At 43.1% G+C, this 21,947-nt stretch overlaps 1 protein-coding gene across 1 annotated transcript in view; it reads left to right on the forward strand.

Moving 5' to 3' along the window:
- Positions 1–18,848: 18,848 nt before the first annotated feature.
- Positions 18,849–21,947, forward strand: part of ATP1A3 (ATPase Na+/K+ transporting subunit alpha 3) — a 96,245-nt gene continuing 93,146 nt past the window's right edge. Inside the window, exon 1 of the mRNA XM_030211516.1 lies at positions 18,849–18,899. Within this exon, the coding sequence (XP_030067376.1) occupies positions 18,894–18,899 (6 nt within the window). The 5' untranslated portion in view covers positions 18,849–18,893. The remainder of the gene's footprint in view (positions 18,900–21,947) is intronic.

The following is a 21,947-nucleotide window of genomic DNA, read 5'->3' on the forward strand; positions in this document are numbered from 1 at the left end:
CCCCAGAATGCCCCCAAAATAGTCGGTTTAGAGTTGGGTGCTAACTGGACGTTTTAAACAGCACTAACCAGTTAAGTGCTACTGAATATGAATAGCTAGCCCCGAACAAGTGATTTAACTGTTCAGGAGCCACTTCTGTCTGGTTAAATTACTTTGAATATCACCCCCCCAAAGGAAAAGCTGTGATAAAGTCATTAAAACAAAAGGGAAGAGACTCTCATTCTATATATTTTGAATGGCAGAGGAAGGAGAAATTCCTTGGGTAGATTGTCTTTCAGTTTAGGACAGGGCCACAGTGCCTTTTGCTTTGACATAACAAACTAAACTTCAGAGATTAATGTCTTGATTGTCAAACCCCAGTCTTACCTATTAGACTGTGAACAAATGGCCCTGTACGTCAATGATGGAGTATGAGGTTTCAGCAACTCCTTTTAACTAAGTTTATAACCTGCTGCTTAGTCATTTTCTGATGGATTTTATACATTGTGCCTATCGTTCTGCGCATAAATCTAAGCGCATTCCATAACAATGTGTGTAACTTAATTGGTTTAAGAAGCCAATCAGCATTGTAAACAGCACTTATCAAGCAATAATGAGCACTAATTGGCAATAATTAGAATTTACGTGCACAATTTGCTAAGCATATGCTGTAATGAACTGCACCTAAATTCTAAAGTGCGCAGTTCAAAAGAGGCATGGCTATGGGTGAGGACATGGGCATTTCATGGGTGTTCCCAAATTTACGTGCTTTGTCACAGAATATGGTCCAGTGTACATAAATCTACATGCAGGGATTTATGCCACATTTTCATTGGTGTAAATGAAGGAACGTAGTTTTAGGTGCTGGGCTATCAAATAAGTGTATTCTATATACCACACGTAAATATAAAATATGCTTAGACAAAAATGATTTCCACATGGATTTTCCAGGCGCCATATATAGAATCTCCCTCTTGTGTTGACTTGGGAGCCATAACTGCTTATACTATTTCACCCATTGCTGGGGCATGGTTGACAAAATGCCAGTGTATTTACACATCACAGGGCTTGGACATATTGGGCCAAATTCTATATAAAGCATCTAAAAAACTCGTGCAGTAAACATTTCCACCTAAATGTATTCTGTAAGCGGTGAAATCCCAGTGCCTAAAACTATGTGCCTCCATTTATACTAACGAAAACATGGCATAAATCCTTATATGTTGATTTATGCGCACTGGGCCATATTCTATAATTGCGTGTGTAAATTTGGGAACACCCATGGAATGCCCATTTCCCTGCCCATAGACACACCCCTTTAGAATTTAGGTGCAGTTCATTACAGAATATGCTTAGCGAGTTTGTGCAAATTCTAATTATTGCCAATTAGTGCTCATTATTGCTTATTACGTGCTGTTATCAATGCTATTTAGCTTGCTAAGCCAATTAAGTTATGCGCGTTCTTATAGAATACACCTGGATTTCGGCACAGATCTCTAGGCACTCTATATAGAATCTGGAAGATTGTCTCTAGGGGCCATTCTACTCTGAGATCTTATGTTATCTATCTATTTATTTAGTACCAGCTTTTGATATACCAGCCTTCTAGGTGAACCTAAATCAAAGCTCTCTATATATCTCCAGTACATAGTTGACTCTTCATCTTTCTCAACATTCCTGTGTCTGCTCTGCTACTTTTTCTGTCTGTCTTCATCTCATTCAGATTCAGAACATGACAAATTATCCTATGGATTGCCAAACTAAAACACAGAGGGCTAGGTGCTCTAAAACAAATTACCAAGCATTGTTTACTACAGGTCCCATTTCATGCAATGGGACCTATTGACTAATGCATGGTAACAGATTTAGGGGAGAATAAAATGGGACCTGTGCTATAATAGCACAAGTTGATGGTAAAAAATAATATGGATTAACAGTAGCCCACGTTGATAATTTCCCCCCTCAGTGTGAAAGTCTGTGGTAACCAGAGCTCATATTGTGATGTCATAATACCTCATTCCACTAATACCTAAGAGCCAACTTCATCAGTGATGTCACAATGGCTTGATTGCCCTATACTTGGCTCACTTTTATTACATATAGCAGTGATTTTGATTTTCTAGAGACACTTCTTTTTTCTTTAATTACGGGGGAAGTTATCAATGTGGGATACTGTTAAGACATGTTATTTTACTGTTAACCCTAGTTATTTATAACTAGAGGTCTGATATTCAGTCGGTGGTAGTGAGTTTTGCTCACAGCTGGCAGAGTTATTCCCGAATATTGAAAGCCAGACACTATCGGGGCTTTGGCTTTGAATATCTGAATATTTTTGAACTGGCTAACACATATTCTCAGACAGCCTGAAAATTCTCGGAGTAACAATTGACCGTAACCTATCACTAGAGACCCAAGCAAAATCCACTATAAAGAAAATGTTTTTCTCAATGTGGAAACTCAAACACGTAAAACCATTCTTCCCGAGGGAAATATTTTGTAACCTGGTACAGTCCATGGTATTAAACCACGCAGATTACTGTAATGGAATCTATGCAGGATGCAAGGATCAAATCATAAAGAAACTTCAGACCGCCCAAAATACAGCAGCCAGGCTTATACTTGGAAAAACACGCTTTGACAGCGCCAAACCACTCATAGAAAAATTGCACTGGCTACCAATCAAAGAATGCATCACTTTCAAAATCTGCACGACTGTTCACAAAATTATTTACGGTGAGGCACCGGGATACATGACAGACCTCATCAACCTGCCAACCAGAAACTCCACAAAATCTGCACGATCATATCTAAACCTCCACTACCCAAGCAGCAAAGGACTCAAATACAAATCCACCTATGCAACCAGCTTTTCCTACCTAAGCGCACAACTATGGCACGCATTGCCAAAAGCAGTAAAAACTATACTCGACCACCTAAATTTTCGGAAAGCACTAAAGACAGACCTGTTCAGAAGAGCATACCCCACTGACCCAACATAAAAATATCGATCACTTGCGACACAACATAACCAAAGACTGCAACGGACATTATCCGACTCTTCTTCCCCCTTTCCCTCTCTAAGTTCCCCCCAACTGTTTCCTACCATATATATACCACAATATCACTTTGTAATCATTCATACTATGTATTTGTTCAAACCGTAATCGGCTAACACCGTTAACGGTTATATGTAAGCCACATTGAGCCTGCAAAAGGTGGGAAAATGTGGGATACAAATGTAACAAATAATAATAATATTCAGCATTTAAGTGTCCATGTAATAGTGTATAAAAATAGGACAGGCTTTTTTATGGTCCCATTTATGTGCTAAACCTGGCCGCTTAGGGGGAAATTCTATATATGGCACCTAGAAAATCTGAACACGCACAGCAAAGAATGGCAAGTGACTATTTTTTTTAGAGAAAGGGAAAAAGTCTCATACACATGTGGCAAAACTGTAACTTCTCATATGCACACAGCGCAAAAAGTAATCATACACATAAAAACCCCAAACACTTCTTTTGGTGTGTTTTTCTTTTGCAATGTGCCAAAATCTTTTTAGTTTTTTATGAAAAAATCTCTTTGAAATGTGCAAAAATCTTTTTTGAAAAAATGTCTTATTGATTTATACAACAGCGTGCTATAATCAAAATATAAATATAAACCACTTATCTTAAACATGCTGTCCAGTTGATGTGAAGAGTGGTACACCCCAGCTTCCAGAATGTGCAATCCCAACGGTCCCGTTTCGCTCCGCTTCTTTAGGGAACCACACTGCAGAACTTCAAAATTATGAAAGCGCTAGAGGATCCAGTGCGTTCATAATTTTGAAGTTCTGCGGTGTGGTTCCCTGAAGAAACGGGACTGTTGGGACCGCACATTCTGGAAGCAGGGGCATACCACTCTTCACATGAACTGGACAGCGTGTTTAAGATAAGTGGTTTATATTTATATTTTGATTATTTATTTATTTATTTGTATCCCACATTTTCCCACCTATTTGCAGGCTCAATGTGGCTTACATAGTACCGTGAAGGCGTTCGCCAGCTCCAGTAGAGAAACAAATACAAAGTGATGTTGTAGTCTAATAAGGTTCATGTGTTACAGACACATTGGGAATAGCAGAGAAGGAGAGTTATATAGTGTTCATTACGAGCTTTGGTTACGTTGTGTTGCAGGGTTCAGGCACTTAAGTTGGGTCGGTAGGGTATGTCTTTTTGAACAGGTTGATCTTTAGTGATTTCTGGAAGTTAAGATGGTCGTACGTTATTTTCACCGCTTTTGGTAATGCATTCCACAATTGTGTACTTATGTAGGAGAAGCTGGATGCATAAATTGATTTATATTTGAGTCCTTTAAAGCTTGGGTAGTGGAGATTTAAGTATGTTCGTGTTGATCTGACTGCATTTCTGGTTGGTAGGTCTATGAGGTCGGCCATGTATCCCGGGGCTTCGCCATAGATAATTGTATGGATCAGGGTGCAGATTTTGAAAGCTATGCATTCTTTGATTGGAAGCCAGTGCAAATTTTCTTGGAGGGGTTTGGCGCTTTCGAATTGTGTTTTTCCAAATATAAGTCTGGTTGTTGTGCTTTGAGTGGTCTGAAGTTTCTTTATCAGTTGCTCTTTGCACCACGCATAGATTCCATGGCAGTAGTCAGCATGGCTTAGTACCATTGATTGTATCAGGTTGCGAAAAGTTTCCCTCGGGAAGAATTGTTTCACACGTTTGAGTTTTCTTGGTTGTAGAGTTCACTTGGTTTTCGAGTGTAAGGTTACGGTCGATTGTGACCCCGAGGATTTTCAGGCTATCTGAGATAGGGAAGGTGTAATCTGGGGTGTTTAAATTTGTAGGTTTGTTCGTGTTGTGTTGGGATGAGAGGATCAGGCAATGTGTTTTTTCTGTGTTGAGTTTTAATTGGAATGCATTTGCCCATGAGTTCATAGTATTCAAGCTGAGCGTGATTTCATTGGTGATTTCGTTGAAAGGAATGTATATTGTAACGTCGTCTGCATAAATGAATGGGTTGAAGCCTTGGATGGCTAAGGACTTTGCTAGTGGGGTCACCATTAGGTTGAAGAGGATCGGTGATAGTGGTGATCCTTGCGGTGCTCCGCAGTCTGCTTTCCACGGAGATGATATGGGGTTTTTTTCATATTTTTATTAAAGGTTTTTTCAAAACATAATACACAAAAGCAAACACAAAGTCAAACATTATCAACAATCCATGGCAAATAAGCGTAAATAAAGATCAGAACAACATTATCATCTTTCCATGACAATACCTTTAGACAAATAGCATAAATACGTAAGGTTAATTAGTGCTATGGGATTCCTGACAAAATAAGTCTAAGCGAGTCCTAAGACAGACTTAACTCTGTTTATGGGCCAGAATTGTTTCATATTTTCTTATCACACAGATGTAACTCCACCATTCATTGTAATTTAGATTCACATTATTTTTCCAAGTTGAAACAATTAAATGCAGAGCAACAGCTAACAGTATATTGAACAATTTCTTATCTGAATCTAGAATAGAGATATTAGGAGAAGAAGCTCGCAAAATCACAACTTCATAAGAGATTGCTGTAGACTCAGGCAAGTGAAAAATAAGACACATTTTTGCCCAAATAAGTCGCCAGTATGCTCTAACGTTTTTACAGAAAAAGGCCATATGCGCTATTGATCCATCTTTGTCCTGACAAGACCAGCATTTGAAGTTGACACTCTTAGTAATCCTTGCTACTCAAGCAGGGGTCCAGTAGGCTCTGTGGAATGTAAAATATGAGGATTGGGATATCGCTGCTGACTTAGTGGGACACATGGAGTTAACCCAGAAGGTGTACCAATCAAATTCAGACGCATCTAAACTGAAATCCTCTTCCCAAGACAGCTTTACGGGAGCAACAGTGTCAACATACAAATCCTGAAGTATTTTATATAGTAAAGATGCCTTCTTAGCACCTGAGACATGTTGCGGCAGAAAGAGATAAAATCTGAAGGAGTCGTTAGAAGAGAATTGGAGACTTGAAAGGTGGAAATATATTTAGATATGTCCTTCCATGTGTGAGAATCTATTAAAGAGACATTATATAATGCAGATAAAGCATCAGGTGATAACAGATTACCAGCGATATATAGTTGAGATAACAGCCATATACCCCTTCCTATCCATTCCGCTTTTTGAAACTGCAGGAGAAAAGCTTGAAAGCCAGAGTTATACCAGAGAGAGACACCTTCTAGTGAGATAGTGCTAATTCCAAGACCAGTTCTAAACATGCGGATATCAGAAGCAGAGGCCTTTAACAGCCTAAGGCGTTTCGTGTATGGATACAAATCTGCATATGGGAGAAGATATAAAGGGCAAGGGTGCACCAAGGCGGCCTCAAAAATCTGCCACCTGGGCGTGAGATGAGAGAATTCCCCTTGGAACCACATTAAAGATTGTGCAAGTCGAAAGGCCATGTGATATTTTTTTAAATCAGGGAGATGATATGTTTGAGTTTGATTTCACTTGGTATGTCCTGGTGGTTAGGAAACCTTTGATCCAGCTACGTATATTTCCACCAATCCCGAAGTAGTCTAGGAGTCTTAAAAGTATATTATGGTTTATCATGTCAAATGCACTAGACATGTCGAATTGGAGGAGAAGTATGCTTTTGCCTGTTGCTATTTCCTGCTTGAATTTGGCTAGGAGAGTAGTTAGTACTGTTTTGGTGCTATGGAGGGGGCGAAATCCAGATTGTGATTCATGTAATATTGAGAATTTGTTTATGTAATCCGTAAGTTGTTTTGTTACCATACTTTCCATCAGTTTGACTGCTAGTGGGATGGATGCTACTAGGCGGTAGTTGGTGAGTTCATTTATATTTTTCTTGGTATCTTTTGGTATAGGGGTGAGTAGGATGTTAGCATTTTCCTTAGGGAAGAGACCTTGTTGTAGCATGAAGTTTAGGTGGGATGTGAGGTCTGTTATGAAGCAGTCGGGGGCGGAATTTATTAGATAGCTGGGGCAGGTGTCCAATTTGCAGTGAGTGTTGGAGAACCTGCAGATTGCATGGGTAATTGTTTCGGCCAAGACGAGAGTGAAGTTTGACCAGGTTCTGTCCGCTGGATATTCTCCTGAGGTTGGGTCCAGACCATTGATGAAGTATTCAATATCCGGTAGTGTTCTGAGGAAGTGAGTTGCGTAGTTTTATGATTTTTTCATTGACGTATTTGGCAAGTTTGTCTGCCATTGGGATGTCTTTATTGGTTGTGGTGACCAAGGTAGTGTCTAGTAGTTTGTGTACGAGTTGGTATCGTTTTTTCGTGTCTTTGTAATCTGGTCCTATTTTAGTTTTAAAGTATGACCTTTTGGTCTGTCTTATTGTGCATTTGTATTTTCTTTGCATTTGTTTCCAAGCGTTGAGTGTGTGATCATTTTTTATTTTTGTCCATGCTCGTTCAAGCTTTCTGGTTTGTGTTTTTAGCTTTTTCAGTTCGTCGTTGAACCATGGTATTGAGTTATGTCTTCGTGATGTTCTTGTTCGTAGGGGTGCTATTTCATCTAGTATGCTTCTGCATCTTTTGTCCCATTCAGAGAGGTAGTTTATGGAGTCCGTCTGTGCTGTCCATTCATTATTGTATATCTGTTGCCAGAATGTTTTCAGGTCTATTTGCCCTCTTGTGCTGTAGGTAGTGTGTTCTTATATACGGTATGAGCCCTTTTTCCACCAATTTAGGGATAGGTTTAGTTTATAGTGATCGGTCCAAGGTGTTTCTGACCATTTAATGTCTGTTATTATCAGGTTCTGGTCTGTGGACTATTTGTGTGCGATGAGGTCAAGTGTGTGCCCTTTGACATGGGTTGCTTGCATGTGTGGCCATTTGAGGTCCCATAGGTGGAGGAATTCCTTGCATTCACGTACGTTGGTAGAGTTTGGATCTTCTAGGTGAAGGTTGATGACTCCTAATACTAGTATATTGGAGTTGGCAACACAAGTATTTGAGATGAAGTCCGTGAAGTTTGACTGGCTTTTGTTCCAATTACCTGGTGGTCTGTAGAACAAGACACAGTTCAGGTGATCAAGAAGGGATTTGTTGTGGATTCTTATTGAGGCGATTTCAAGTTGGGTTGTTATGGACTCGGCAATGGTTTCGGTGGTAAAGTGGGATCGGTAGATTAATGCTATGCCTCCGCCTCTCTTTTCCTTTCTGGTCCAGTGAGTGATTTTGTATCCTGGGGGGGCAAAGGTCAAGGATTATGGGGTCCTTTTGATCATGGATCCAGATTTCGGTGATGAAGATTAGATCAAGGTTTTCTGACGTGATCCAGTCTGTTACTGTTGTTGTTTTGTTTACAACGGATCTGGCGTTAATATAGCCCACTTGACTTTTTTGATATGGGGCTACTAGGTTTGGTGTTGTGTGGATTTTTGTTAGTTGTCGTTTCTTTGTAAGCATGTGGTTGTTTTGTCCTTTCATTCTATTCTGTTGATGTTGTCCACAAGTTGGTATTCTTACTTTGTTTTGGTTATTATCAGTTTGGTGGGTTGAGGGGTATCTGGACAGTCTTTGATAGTTGTGTAATATCGGTATGATGTTGTTTTCTGAGAGTGGGGTGGTTAATGTTAGGTGAATCAGTGATAAGGAGTAGATTACTAGGAGTGATTTGATGGTATTCATTTTGGATCGGTACAGTTTGGGCTGGAGTAGACCGTGTACAATAGGGAGGGGTGAGGTTCTTATTTAAATTGTCTCCTATCGGTTAATTGCATCCACTGTGAGGAGATGGAATCATTGGAGTGAGCAGTGGCACACCAATCACACCTGGGTCACTTTCTTAACTTGGGTTTCTTTTAGTGAATAGATACAGATATTTTACTCACAGTCAGATGTTCGGAAGTGATGCTCCAGGACGCAGAGACTCCGTAATTCTGAATACTGTATCTGTGGTTTGAGGTAGGGGTCAAGGGAGACAGTTAAATTGCAGGATGAGAGCCATTTTCGATCAAATTGAGGTAGATCAGGGTTGGGTGGCTGGAGAGTACTATATCTCCTATGGAGAAAGTAGGACACAGGGGTTCCGCTTCGAGTGAGTGTGGGAACAACGTCCAGTGCACTTTCGTCCTTGCCCCCACTAGCCTGGGTCAGTGGCGGTGGATCAGCTGTTCAATGTTGTGTACCCGGTTCAGGAACTTTGGCTGCTTCCGGAGTGGCTGCAGGCTCATGGACTTGGCTGCTCTTGGATGGAGGCAGGCTGCTCCCTCTGCAGCCGTGGTGGGTGTCGTGGGCCCATAGAGCCAGTCCGTGTGCTGCCCAGGTCCCCGTGTTGTGCCACGAGGTTGCCATCTGGCTGCTCCCTTGACTGCCCTTTCGTCTCTGCAGCTTCATGCTGCTGGCGGCCGACCAGTCAGCTCTCTCTTGCACTGCTGCCAGCTGGCGACACTGAGCCTTGGATTGGTGTCAGTGTCCGCACCGGGTAGCACCGCAGTCCTGTGGCTGGGAGAAGCTGCGGTCGGCTTCCAACACCAATCCGTCCATCCGATTCCAGGTAGGAGCACCCTTCCGGATTGCTGGTGGGAGCTGGGGTCCCATCGGGCAGCGCCCCAGCCCTGCTGCAGGGAGGGGGCCGCGTTTGGTTTGGGCGCCCTTCCGGGAGCTGGAGTCTTGTCGGGGAAGCATCTTGGCCCTGTTGCAGGGAGGAGGCCGCGTTCGATACCCTGTGCCGGTCTGCTCAGGAGTAAGCCCGCTAAATTTACAGGGGGTGGCAGCTGACTGCTAGTATGCTGCTGTTGTATGGATCAATAAGATGTTTTTTCAAAAAAGATTTTTGCACATTTCAAAGAGATTTTTTTCATAAAAGACTAAAAAGATTTTGGCACATTGCAAACGAAAAACACACCAAAAGAAGTGTTTGGGGTTTTTATGTGTATGATTACTTTTTGCGCTGTGTGCATATGAGAAGTTACAGTTTTGCCACAGGTGTATGAGACTTTTCCCCTTTCACTAAAAAAATAGTCACTTGTCATTCTTTCTGTGCGTGTTTTGATGATTATCAGTTGGTTATACAGTGAAGTCGAAAAGATCACGTGATGTGTTGAGAGGAGCGGAAGCAGAGAAGCTCCTCTCTTAGGCCGAACCCTCCCCCGCATCGCTCATAAGTGCCGATTTGACCTCTGATACCGAACGAGTTCGATAAGAAGGACCCGCGAGTGCATGGACCAATTTGTTACAAGATTGGAGCCCAAAATGCCACCGAAAACAGGGAAAAAAGAGGCGGACAAGCCCCGCATTTCAGATCCCAAGATGGCGGCGGGCGCTTTGCCGGATGGGCAGGCGGTGATGTTCTCCCCCCCGCAACTACAGCAGCTGGCGGAGGCCGTGAAGCTGGCCCTGCAACCAGACCTGCAGCAACTTTCAGGTCAGCTAGCGGCAATGGAGAGCCTTTTGGCGGATACAACGAGGCGCACAGGGGAATTAGAGCAGCGAGTGTCAGCCGCCGAAGACGAGCAGACCGGAAGGGCAGCAGAGCTCGAAGACTTGAAACGGACAGTGAGGAAACAATCACAGATGCTGGATGACCTCGAGAATCGATCCAGAAGAGACAATCTTCGTATAATTGGCGTTCCAGAAACAGTACCAGATCGCTCATTATCCAGTAGGCAAGAAAAATGGCTGCAGACGGAATTTGCGCTGACGGACAGCATTGGAGCAGTATGCCTGGAGAGAGCCCATAGAGTCGGTAGGAGGAATAACACCGACATGCGGCCTAGAGTGGTTATGGTGAAAGTTCACAACTTTGTTCATAAAGTGGAAATCTTGAGAGGAGCGAGAATGAAACGAGACTCACTGACTTTTGAAGGAGCGTCCGTTAAGATTTTCCAGGACTACTCCCTGGCCTTACAAGAGAGACGACGGGCCTATGGGAAAGTGTGCCAAAAACTGGCAGACTCCAGCCAAAAATTCATGCTAACATACCCGGCCACTCTGCGGATCAATCAACAGGGTAAATGGCATGCCTTTAATTCTCCAAAAGAAGCGCAAGATTGGATGGCCGAGAATTTAAACCTTATTATGGACTCCAATAGCTATCAAAGCAAGCTCAAGTGAGGAGGAAGAAGGAAAAACAGAAAAGAAACTGGGGCTTGAGAGTTTGCCATTTTCCAATGAAGGTATGGGGGAATCAAAATATTATAGATGGGGGAGGGGGGGACCTCACGTCATTGATCCCACTGTTCTCCCGATAGACATCTGAGGGGGATAGAATGGAGACTGGAGGGAAAATGAAGGGATTGGGAGGGGGGGGAGAGGGATAGGGAAAGGGAAAGGGAAGGATTAGATTGTCAGAAGGGAAAGCAGACCAGAAGACTAAGGGAATCACTCCTGATGTCTAGAGTAGGACATGAAGATGAGAGGTGCCCTTTGTTGCAAGGGGGGATCTGGGAAGAAATAGGTAATAATACACCCTTGGGCGAGGCTGGGCGCCCGAGGAGACCACAGACAAGAAGCGCTAGAGTACACACAACCGCAGGAACACTTTAATACTAGGTCTATAAGGTTCGCCTCCTGGAATGTAGGAGGTGTCTCCACCCCGATCAAGCGAACAAAAATTTTAGCAAGCCTAAGGCGTCACAAGGTCGATATAGGTTGCCTACAGGAGACCAGGCTCACGCCCGAGGAACATGATAAATTAAAGAGGCAGTGGGTAGGAGAAGTCCATGCCGTGTCGTCAGGGGATCGAAAAGCTGGAGTGGCAGTGTTGATTCGTAGGGGGCTAGCCACAAAATCGGAGGTGGTAGAAGCGGATCCAAATGGGCGTTACATTTTGATAAGGCTATGGGTACATCAAAGAGAATTGCTAGTATTGGGGGTATATGGACCTAACACATATGACCCAAAGTTTTACCCAAATTTAGTGCGGGTGTGCCTCTTACATGGGTCAGCTCACCTTTTAGTGCTGGGAGATTTTAATTTGGTAATGGATCCTGGTGAGGATTGCTCAAACCCAGGGGCAACTTCGAGAAGGGGACCCAAAGCGCACGCCCTTTCTTATTTTCAAAGAGCCCTTAACCTCATAGACACATGGCGATGTTTGCACCCAGGGGAACGCGATTACACCCATTTGTCAAGGGCCCATGGAACATATTCCAGACTAGATTATATCTTTATTACCCAACCGGCCTTCCCCTGGGTCCTGGCCTCTACGATTGGACCAGAGGAGATAACAGACCATTCGTTAGTCTGGATTGACGTGGAGGTACCAAATTTTTACCAACAGACCCGTAATTGGCGGTTCCCAGGCTATCTTTCACAAAATAACGAATTTCGAGAATTTCTTAGACAAAAGTGGGAAGATTACCTTCAAAATAATAGAGAGCACATGGGTCAACCTGAATTGTTATGGAGCGCTGCTAAGGCTGTTATAAGAGGTGAGATAATCGCTTATGTACATGCAAAAAATAAAAAACAGACAATAGCCATAGTAAGACTAGAGCAAGATCTAAGAAAAGCAAAGGCCCAACATATTAGGCAACCATCCGCAGAGACAAGAGAACAGTTGAAAGCCATTCAAGTAACGCTTAACGCCTTAATACATGAGAGAGGGCAAAAATACCTAAATTCCCAACAATATAAATTCCGTAGATATGGAAACAGATCAGGGAAAATGTTGGCACAATTATTCACGGCATGGGGCCCTCGCCGTCCAATTTTGACACTTAAAGATGAGCGGGGACATATCCAAAATAAGAGTGAAGAAATAGCCCAGATCCTCACCAGGTTCTTTGCTTCCTTATATACAGCAGGGAAAGATCCAGATGAAGAGCAAATTAAAAAATTCCTGGATGAGGTAGAGATGCCAAAATTGACTGAGGGGGAACAGGAGGAATTGGAAGCACCCTTAGAGGCTAAAGAAATACAGGAGGTAATAAAAACACTGCCCATGGGATCCGCACCCGGACCAGATGGGTTTCCTGCAGAATTTTATAGAGCTCTACCCACCTCCTTTATCTCGGTGATCAGTGCTTACTATGAGCAGGTGATTGATAACGGCCGCCTACCAAAACATGGAAATACAGCATCCATTACACTGATTCAAAAACCAGGGAAACCAGCTGATCAGGCAGATTCCTACAGACCCATTTCCCTGATCAACGTAGACCTAAAGATGTTAGCGAAGATCCTCTCCAACCGACTAGCTAAGATACTACCAAGGGTAATAGGAGAGGAGCAAGTGGGGTTTGTTCGGTCTAGGCAGGCAGCTAGGAATGTTCGCAGGCTTCTATTAGCTATGTCCACAGCTCAAATATCGGAAACACCAGCCTCTCTATATGCCTTGGATGCCGAGAAGGCATTTGATCGGGTGGGGTGGAGATATCTGTTCGCAGTCCTGCGATATATGGGAGTCGGGGGTTGGTATTATAACGCGATAGCCACACTGTATACGGAGCCGAAAGCTTTAGTGTTAGTGAATGGAGTGAGCGCACAGCTTTTTGAAATTGCCAGAGGCACTAGGCAGGGTTGCCCTATGTCCCCGGCCCTGTTCATATTATCTCTAGAACCATTACTGAGGGCCTTAAAGAAAACAGACAACATTCCTGGGGTTGGGGTGGGGAGCACAATCATCAAGACACTAGCATTTGCGGACGACTTGCTGGTTGCAACCACACGTCCAATAGACTCTCAAAAACATCTGTTGCAGCTCATACAGGAATTTGGCGAACTCTCGGGATTCACCCTAAACATCAAGAAGTCCTTGGTCATGGAAGTATACCCTGATAGGGCGCAGCCGGGAGTGGACGGACCTCTAACAAGGGCAGACGACAAGATAAGATACCTGGGGACCACCATTCCGAAGAACTTAGTGCGACTGTATCAGGAAAATGTGGAACCATTGTTTGAGATAACCCGCACTAGATTACGGCTCTGGGAGAATCTTCCATTATCCTTAATGGGTCGAATAGCAGCTTATAACATGCTGATTGCGCCCAAATGGATGTACACGTTTCAGACCCTACCACTTTTTCTCAAACAGTCAGATGAAAACCGTCTAAATAAACTTATACAAAGATTCCTGTGGAGAGGGCGCAAAGCCAGACTTTCAGTTGCAACATTGCAAATCCCACGAGAATTTGGTGGCCTGGGCCTACTAAGTATAAGATGCCTCACCGTGGCCAGCGGCATGCGCCATATCTCGGACTGGTATAGAGCAACCTCAGATTTCTCGGACACTCAGTTGGAGATGACTCTAACTCAAGGAATACACTTCAGCTACCTGTTGCACATGGGAGGAGGACTCGTTCCCCAGGTCTTGCAACAATCACATATATTACCAGTGGCGCGAGCAGTGTGGAGATGGGTTTGCAGATATCATCATTTCAAAAGTAAGGTCAGCCCCTTTCTGGCTATTTGTGATAATCCGGCATTTCCGCCAGGCACTATTCATGGAGCCTTTCGCAGGTGGAAGGGTAAAGGCCTAGTGTATCTATATCAAGCTATAACTGCAGACGGGCAACCGAGGTCATTCGAAGACTTGCAGACACAATTTTCCCTCCAATCGATGGATCGTTTCCACTACTGGCAACTGAGACACTATATTAAAAGTCTGCCATGGGAATGTCTTGCGGAGGACGTGCAGGAAGAATTATCGTCAGCCTATTCCCTACAATCTCAGGAAAGAGTATCACTGACAATGCACCATCGACACCTCAGAGATATGGTGGTGGAGCCTGATTATGAAACTTTATCAAAAAAATGGAACAAAGAATTGGGCACAAACCTGACATCAAGAGACATACAGGAGTTTATATATAGGATACACAATTCATCCAAGATGGTCACGTACAGTGAAATGGAATACAGATTAGTAATGAGAACACACATCCCCCCAAGACGGGCGTTCCATATGGGAATTTCCCCAGATGGCGCCTGCCCCAAATGTGGAGCAGAGGGAGCGACACTTGGACACATGTTCTGGGTATGCCCTGATGTCCAAAGATTCTGGAACTCCCTCATACAATCGACATCGAAGATGTGGGGGGCAACCTGGAAGAGTGGACCCCAGACTTTGTTTGGGCGGCAGAGATTGGTGTGTCCTGTCCCTAGGGGCTTCAAGAGCTTTACTCATAGAGCCACACTGGTAGGGAAGAAGCTGATTCTCACTGAATGGATTACAAATAAAGAGCCAACATTACAGCAGTGGCGTTGCCTGATGATAGAATATATGAGATTCGAAAAGAAAATGGCAGACGGTGAAGGGGACCGGAAATTTACGGAGAAAGACTTCCACAGAATCTGGACACCATTCTGGCAGACTATTCCCTCAAAGGGCAGAGGACGCATTCTGAATATGTAAACCAGACATTTGGACATGAGAGAAGAATTCCCTGAGAGATTTTCCCTGGGTGGGGGTGGGTAGGGGGGGAGGTAGAAGAGGGAGGGGGGGAGGGATAGGGAGGGGGGATTTCTAGGTTAGCAGGAAGGACAGCAATCTGCCAAGATGCACGTAACTTATGGCGAGATAAGGAATGGACTATAGTAGTGTTAATAATGTTTTCATCTAGCTAATTCTCTCGTGTTCTAGGTAATGGTAGATGAGTTTCTTAACTAGATTAAGATGTTTAGGGGCAATGTATTTTTGTTCTGACTATTGAAACCTAATAAACAAATTGAAAAATAAAAAATACAGTGAAGTCGATCTGTGTTTGTGTTTATACCTAGAAAATCTGTACAGAAAACATTTCTGCCTAAGCTTATTCTATAAGGGGTGCCTATATTTAGGAGCAGTATATAGGATACACATACACTTAATTGATATCCTAAAACTATGTGCCTCCATTTACATCAACAAAACATGGCGTAAATCCCAGTGTATAGATTTAAGCGCATTGGGCCATATTCTATAACAATGCATGTAAATTTTGGAATGTCCAAAAAATGCCCATTTCCCTGCACATAACCACACCCCTTTTTGCCTACATGGATTAGAATTTAGGTGCAGTGTGTTACAGAATACACTTTGCAAGTTATATGCGTAACCTCTAATTATTGCCAATTAGTACTCATTATTGCTTGTTAAGTGCTGTTAACAATGCTGATTGGCTTGTTAAGCCAATTAAGTTATGCATATTATTACAGAATACGCTTGGATTTCTGCATGGAATGTGAGGTGCGCTATATAGAATCCGAGGGTTAAGGGCTGAATATCAGCTTTGAATTAGGTGCTAATTGCGAATTTCAGAGGCACTTAGCCAGTTAAGTGACACTGAAATTTAATGGCTAGCTCTGGTAAAGCAATTTAACCAGTGAGCAGCTGGCTAAATCGCTTTCAATATCAGCTGGTAGGACTCATTGCATAAAATGGGATCTGTGTTAAAATAGCATAAGTAAGTGTTAAAATAACAAGTTAGTGTTAAAATAACACATTTTAACAGTAGTCTATGTTGATAAGTATGTCCTTTTGTGGTAGCCCTCGTTGATAACTATGCCCCTACATGTTAGTATAACTAGCCTACAGTGATTAAAAACTTAAAGAAAAAATATTTATATAATACTAATAATGGTAACGTAAAAATATATTGATAGATAATATAAGATAACTGAGACTGAAGAAAAAGAATTAGAAACAGCACCTCCTCCTCTCCAAACTGATATGGATTTTAACTATAACAGTTAGCTAGAATGGTTTAAGAGTCTGATGCTTGGATCAAACTGAAACAGCTGTTGTTTTGAAATGAAAACTAAGGGGGTCTTTTACAAAGGCACAGTAGCGTCTCTAGCATTTAGCGCACACTAAAAACGCTAGTGCGTCATTGTAAGAGAACCCCATAATACAAAAAGTTCTGTGTGACTGACCAAAACTAGTCAACTTCACCCCTCATCCCCAGTCATTTTCTACTGTTTGTTCATCCAATCCTTCCCCAGACTCTACGATGTTGTCTGTCCATCTATTCCTCCATCAAGCATCTACTTTGTCTTTCCTTCTATCCATCGGTTCATCACCCTTTCTCATCATTCCATCATTAATTCACCCTTCTAGGACACAGAGAGGTTAACAGATGCCATAGACAAACACATACATGTTCAATGTACCAAACCATTCACACATTTCCAAACATGCAAAAATAGTACAGTGTGAGAGTGAGAAAATGCAGGGCCCTCACTGCAGCTGTTCTGCTCTATTTGCCACAGTCAGTCTGCACCACCTCATCTTATTGACTGCTAAACAAGCCACCGCTCTCCCCAGCAAGGCAAGAAGATAGCTGAAAATCACAGCACCAGAGTACAGCCATGCACGAGAGGAAGGCAAGGTCATTTTGAAATGCTGATGTTAGGGGTTATTCCTGGATGCTGATGAGGTGTGGGGAGCAAACGTCGAGATGTGAGTGTTTCTTCCAATCAGAGCGTCACACCACCTAATCTCCCTGTGGGTTAGACATTGAGATAGAATATGGAATTTTTAGCAATGACAACAGGAAGTTGTGCCATCTAATACCTTCAAGGATCGGCAGCTGTGCAGCTCCTTAACAGAACATTTCTGTTTGGCCATTTGTGACCTCCTTTTTTTAAGAGGGTGATGTAATCTGAGGATTTAGTTATCTTCATATTTAAAATGTGTATAGGCATATGAGTCTTTTTCAAAGAAGAAAGTTTATTATCCACTTTGTTCCTGAAGAAAATTCATCCAGTTCCATGGCTTTCTTGTTGTATCAGCATATTTGGATGGCTGATTACGTGTCTCTATGTATCCCTATATATCCTATACATAAATTGAGATACATAGGCATACGTACCAACACATAATCATCCTTCTATCTTCCCCCTAATAAAAAGAGGTCACAAATGGCCAAAGAGAAATGCCAATGCACTATCTGATCCATGTTAATGAGTAGCACAGCTGCCAAACCTTGATGGTAATGGACTGTCTGGGCTCCCGTTCTGATAGTGATAATTTAATGCGTTTTACCATTTGTTTGCTCTGTCTCAATGTTGTTTGTTTTCTTGACTTTATTATGTATGTTTCTATTGTAACCCACCTAGATTGGTAGTGCCGATAATAAAATGTATTAATTAAATAAATAGATCTAGCAATTCCACATTTCCTCTCAAACTGTGACCCTCAGGAAGGATAGGTGGTGTGACTCTCTGCTTGGCAGAAACATCTCTATTTTTTACATCCAGGAATAGCCCCTAACACTGGGATTTCAAATTAGCGTTGCCTTCTTGTACATACATACATACATGGGAAGATCTACAAATGTATGAGTGTGTGTGTGTACGCTTTGAGAATGTATGAAACCTTGTCTGTGTCTGTTTAAAAGACATCCCCAGTCCCACCCTAACCTGCCCCCTACTCCAGTCCTCACAGTTCTCTCCACAGAAAGGCAAGCTCAGTAACCTAGGGTGGGGTGTTCCTGGTGTGTGAGATGAGGGTGGGGTTAGCTGGAGGGGGAGTTGGCTAAAGATACACCAGGCCATGCATGCCACAGATCACCCATCACACCTTCCCCCCACCATGCCAGCCACCTTGAAGAAGGTGAACTCTGCAGTAAAAGAGGCGTGGCCCAAGAGAGGATGGAGTTTGGTTTAGCTTCCTGATTGGCTCTCAGCCTCCTGCTAGGTGGAGCTGAAGGGGGGCTGCAGCAGATCCCTCTTGCGTCGGGAGTGAAGAGCTGAGAGTGGGGTTTGGTCTTTTGCTGACCGAGGCTGGGAAAAAACATAGCCAAGTCCAAGCAGAAACCATCAAGGATTCCATCCAGCACACCTCCTCTCCTTCTTTTTAGTTCTATTTCTCTCTCTTGTCACATCTGCTTCTCCTGCTTCTCCTAGCTGTTATATTTTATTTATAAAATTAAGCATTTGTAATTTTTTTTTGTTCTATTTTGGCTCCGCGAAGATTTTCCGTTCATCTAAAGCTGTTGTGCCGGAATCAGGATGGGGGTATGTACTTGCACAAAATAACGGGGGAAAACTGAGGTTTTGAAAGGGCAGACTAGCTGTGTGTATGTGTGAAATAGCAAAGATAAAAGCGGTCTGTTTTCTATTTCCAAAACAATGCAAAACAAAACCCACAATTGAAGTTTGAAATGTCTCCCGTTTTATGCCTTGGAGAGATCGTCAGACATTAAATAATCATACGGAGAATCATAAGGAAATAATCTTTAGTCATTTGAGTCTTTAGTTGCTGGTGGAAAATATTCACAAGAAATGGGCATTTTTTTTATCTTTTGCAACAAAAAACCCCGGAGCATTCCATTTAAAAACAGGTAAAACATAAATCGTGTTATTTCATATCCAGGCGGAGGGTGAGTGTATGCCTGAGAAAGAAATGTGGAAAATATTCGTCTGTTCTTCGTGAAATACAGAACCGGGGAATTTGGTGATTCAGTGGCTGTTTTTTTTTTTTTTTGGGGGGGGGGGGGGGGAAAGGATGAACAGAATGAGCTCATGAAACAAGGAATTATAGGGGTGGGGGATGGGCGGTTGATATTTCCTTTGCTGATTGAGGGTATTCTGCATGTTAGAATAGGAAGGGATGGGGGGGGGGGAAAGAGAGAGGAGCGTGGACTGTGAGGACTGGAAAAAGAGAATGTTTGCATAATGAGGGAGAATGAAAGAGGAAAGGCGAGAAACAAAATGACAGATGCAGAAGAAAGTGCAACGGAGGAGGGGGGGGGGGGATGATAGAAAAGGGAAAGAAAGCCAGATAAGGGGTAGGAAGTACAGGAAAAAATGGAGACAGATGAAAGGTAAGAAAGAAAGGGGGAGACAGAAGAGATGGAGGGAGATACAGAGAGGAAGGAGAGAGAGAGAAAAAAGGATGGAGAGAAAAAGGGTACAGAGAGGCAGATGGAAAGAAAGAATTGGTGGTGGAGGGGGGTGAGAGACAGAAGAGGGAATCCAGGAGATGTCAGCATTCCTTGCTCTTGGTGTCACTGCAGCAATAATGAGGACGCTCAGACCTGCTTTCAGGAAAGGAGGAGGGAGAGAACAGGAAGATGAGGAGGAGGAGGGGGGAGAGAAGAGACATAGAACGGCCCCTTCTGTGGACTGGAGGTCTGGTCGCTCAGTCATTGACATTCTATGGAAGTTGCTATCTGAAGGTGCCCTGAGAGCCGGCAGTGAGGCAGTGTGGGAATGGATATGGGACAGAAATCATCTTGTCTGTGTAACCCCCTCCCCCCCCCCCCCCATATTGCAGAGAAGGACACTTCAACCTATTTGCTCCTAGGGTGGGGAGGATTGCTATCCTAGTAGGGATGAGAGATCCCTAGATCCCTGATATACAGTTTCCATTTTGTGTTTCTTGTAGTCCCAACACTACTGTCTCCAATCTATGGCTAGTGCAGCATTTTACTGTAGAAATCAGTCCGCCATGCAGCTGGAATCATGCGATAGTTTTGGTGAGTGCACAAGGGATTCTCATTTGCCTGCTCCCAAATCCAATATTCTAAACCTTTCTACAGCACCAAGATTACTGATGCCTCTTTTCCTGCCCCTCCAAACATCCAGTTCCGTTCAATCCCCTGCACCTTTTAATCCCTCACCTAACATCTGTCCCCCCCCCCCTCCAGTAACCTGCACCCTTCCTACCTCCACCAAGTGCTTAGTCCTCATCCAATCCCTAGAACGTTCTACACACCTACTCAATACCCAATCCCCATCTAGTCCCATGCATAAAAACCCCAAGCCTCCATCCAGTCCTGTACAGTCTTTACATGTAATGGGGAGATGCAGTGCTTACTAGAAAAATTATATACCACACTTCCCTATGCAAGAAATTATAGTGTGTAATTATATGTGAACTTCAAACCTTTGAATCACATATATAGCCACTGAAGTAATATGTAATGCTCCTTTATTTATACATACAAATTATTACCAAGATACTGTCTCCAGTAATAAATGAGAAATTATACCTTTACTTACAAACATCCCCACCAAGATCCCAGGCTCCATTCAGTCCCATGCTTACAAGGTACTCTTTACATGACACTCAACTCCAATCTCCTACACCTTTCCTATCTCCAGTTGACACCTAGCCACCATCCAAATCCCTTTATTCTTTCCATTTCTATTTAATTCTTATCCTCCATCATACCTTGCACCCTTCCTATCTCCAGCTGACGTTTAACCACCATCAAGTCCCCTGCATCATTTCATTTCTCACCTGACAATCAGCACTCATACAGTACTTTGTGCTATTACTACCTTTACTTGGTATCTGTCTCCTACAGAACCCCCACTCAGTAATGAGCCCACATTTAATCCACTATGGTTTGCTCATCCTCTAGACCCTTCCATCCCTGCATCTTCTCCATTCCCACCTGACATTCATCCCTCATCCAGTCTCATGCATCATTTTACCCCTCCAAATAACTAGCCCATATCTAATCCTTTGCTCTCTTTCTACCCACCTAAAATCCGCCCCCCCCCCCCACTCAATGCCTTATATGCCCTATCAGCTCACATTTAAACTCATACACCCTAATTACTCTGCATCTGACACATAATGTGATTCAATCATCCACACTCTTCTTACCCCACCTAATATCCAGCATGCATCATCCCCTGCACCTTTGTACCCTCACATAACACCCAAGTGTCATCTATTCCCCTGCATCTTCCCATTCTTCATCTAACACTGAACACCCTGCAGCCCTGTGCATCCTCCTGACTCCCATTCTATTCTTTACACTATTCCATCTTTATTCCTAATACCAACTCCCACATGACACACTACATTCTTATAACCCTCTATTTAAGAATGAGGCCTGAATATAAGGTGGGGGTAGTAAAGGTAGAAGGGACCGGATAGTGTATGGGTATCAAATAGAGCAGGGGTTCTGAAATGTATTATGGGGGAACTGCAGCCAGCCAAGCAATTTGGAGGAAATGTATGTAAATGTCTTTCATGAATATTCAATGTGGATATCCTGAAAACTTGACTGGCTCAGGGCCTTCCCCCCAGGACAGGTTTTGGAAATG

The sequence above is a fragment of the Microcaecilia unicolor genome, chromosome 8 (assembly GCF_901765095.1).
Source record: "Microcaecilia unicolor chromosome 8, aMicUni1.1, whole genome shotgun sequence".
NCBI lineage: Eukaryota > Metazoa > Chordata > Amphibia > Gymnophiona > Siphonopidae > Microcaecilia > Microcaecilia unicolor.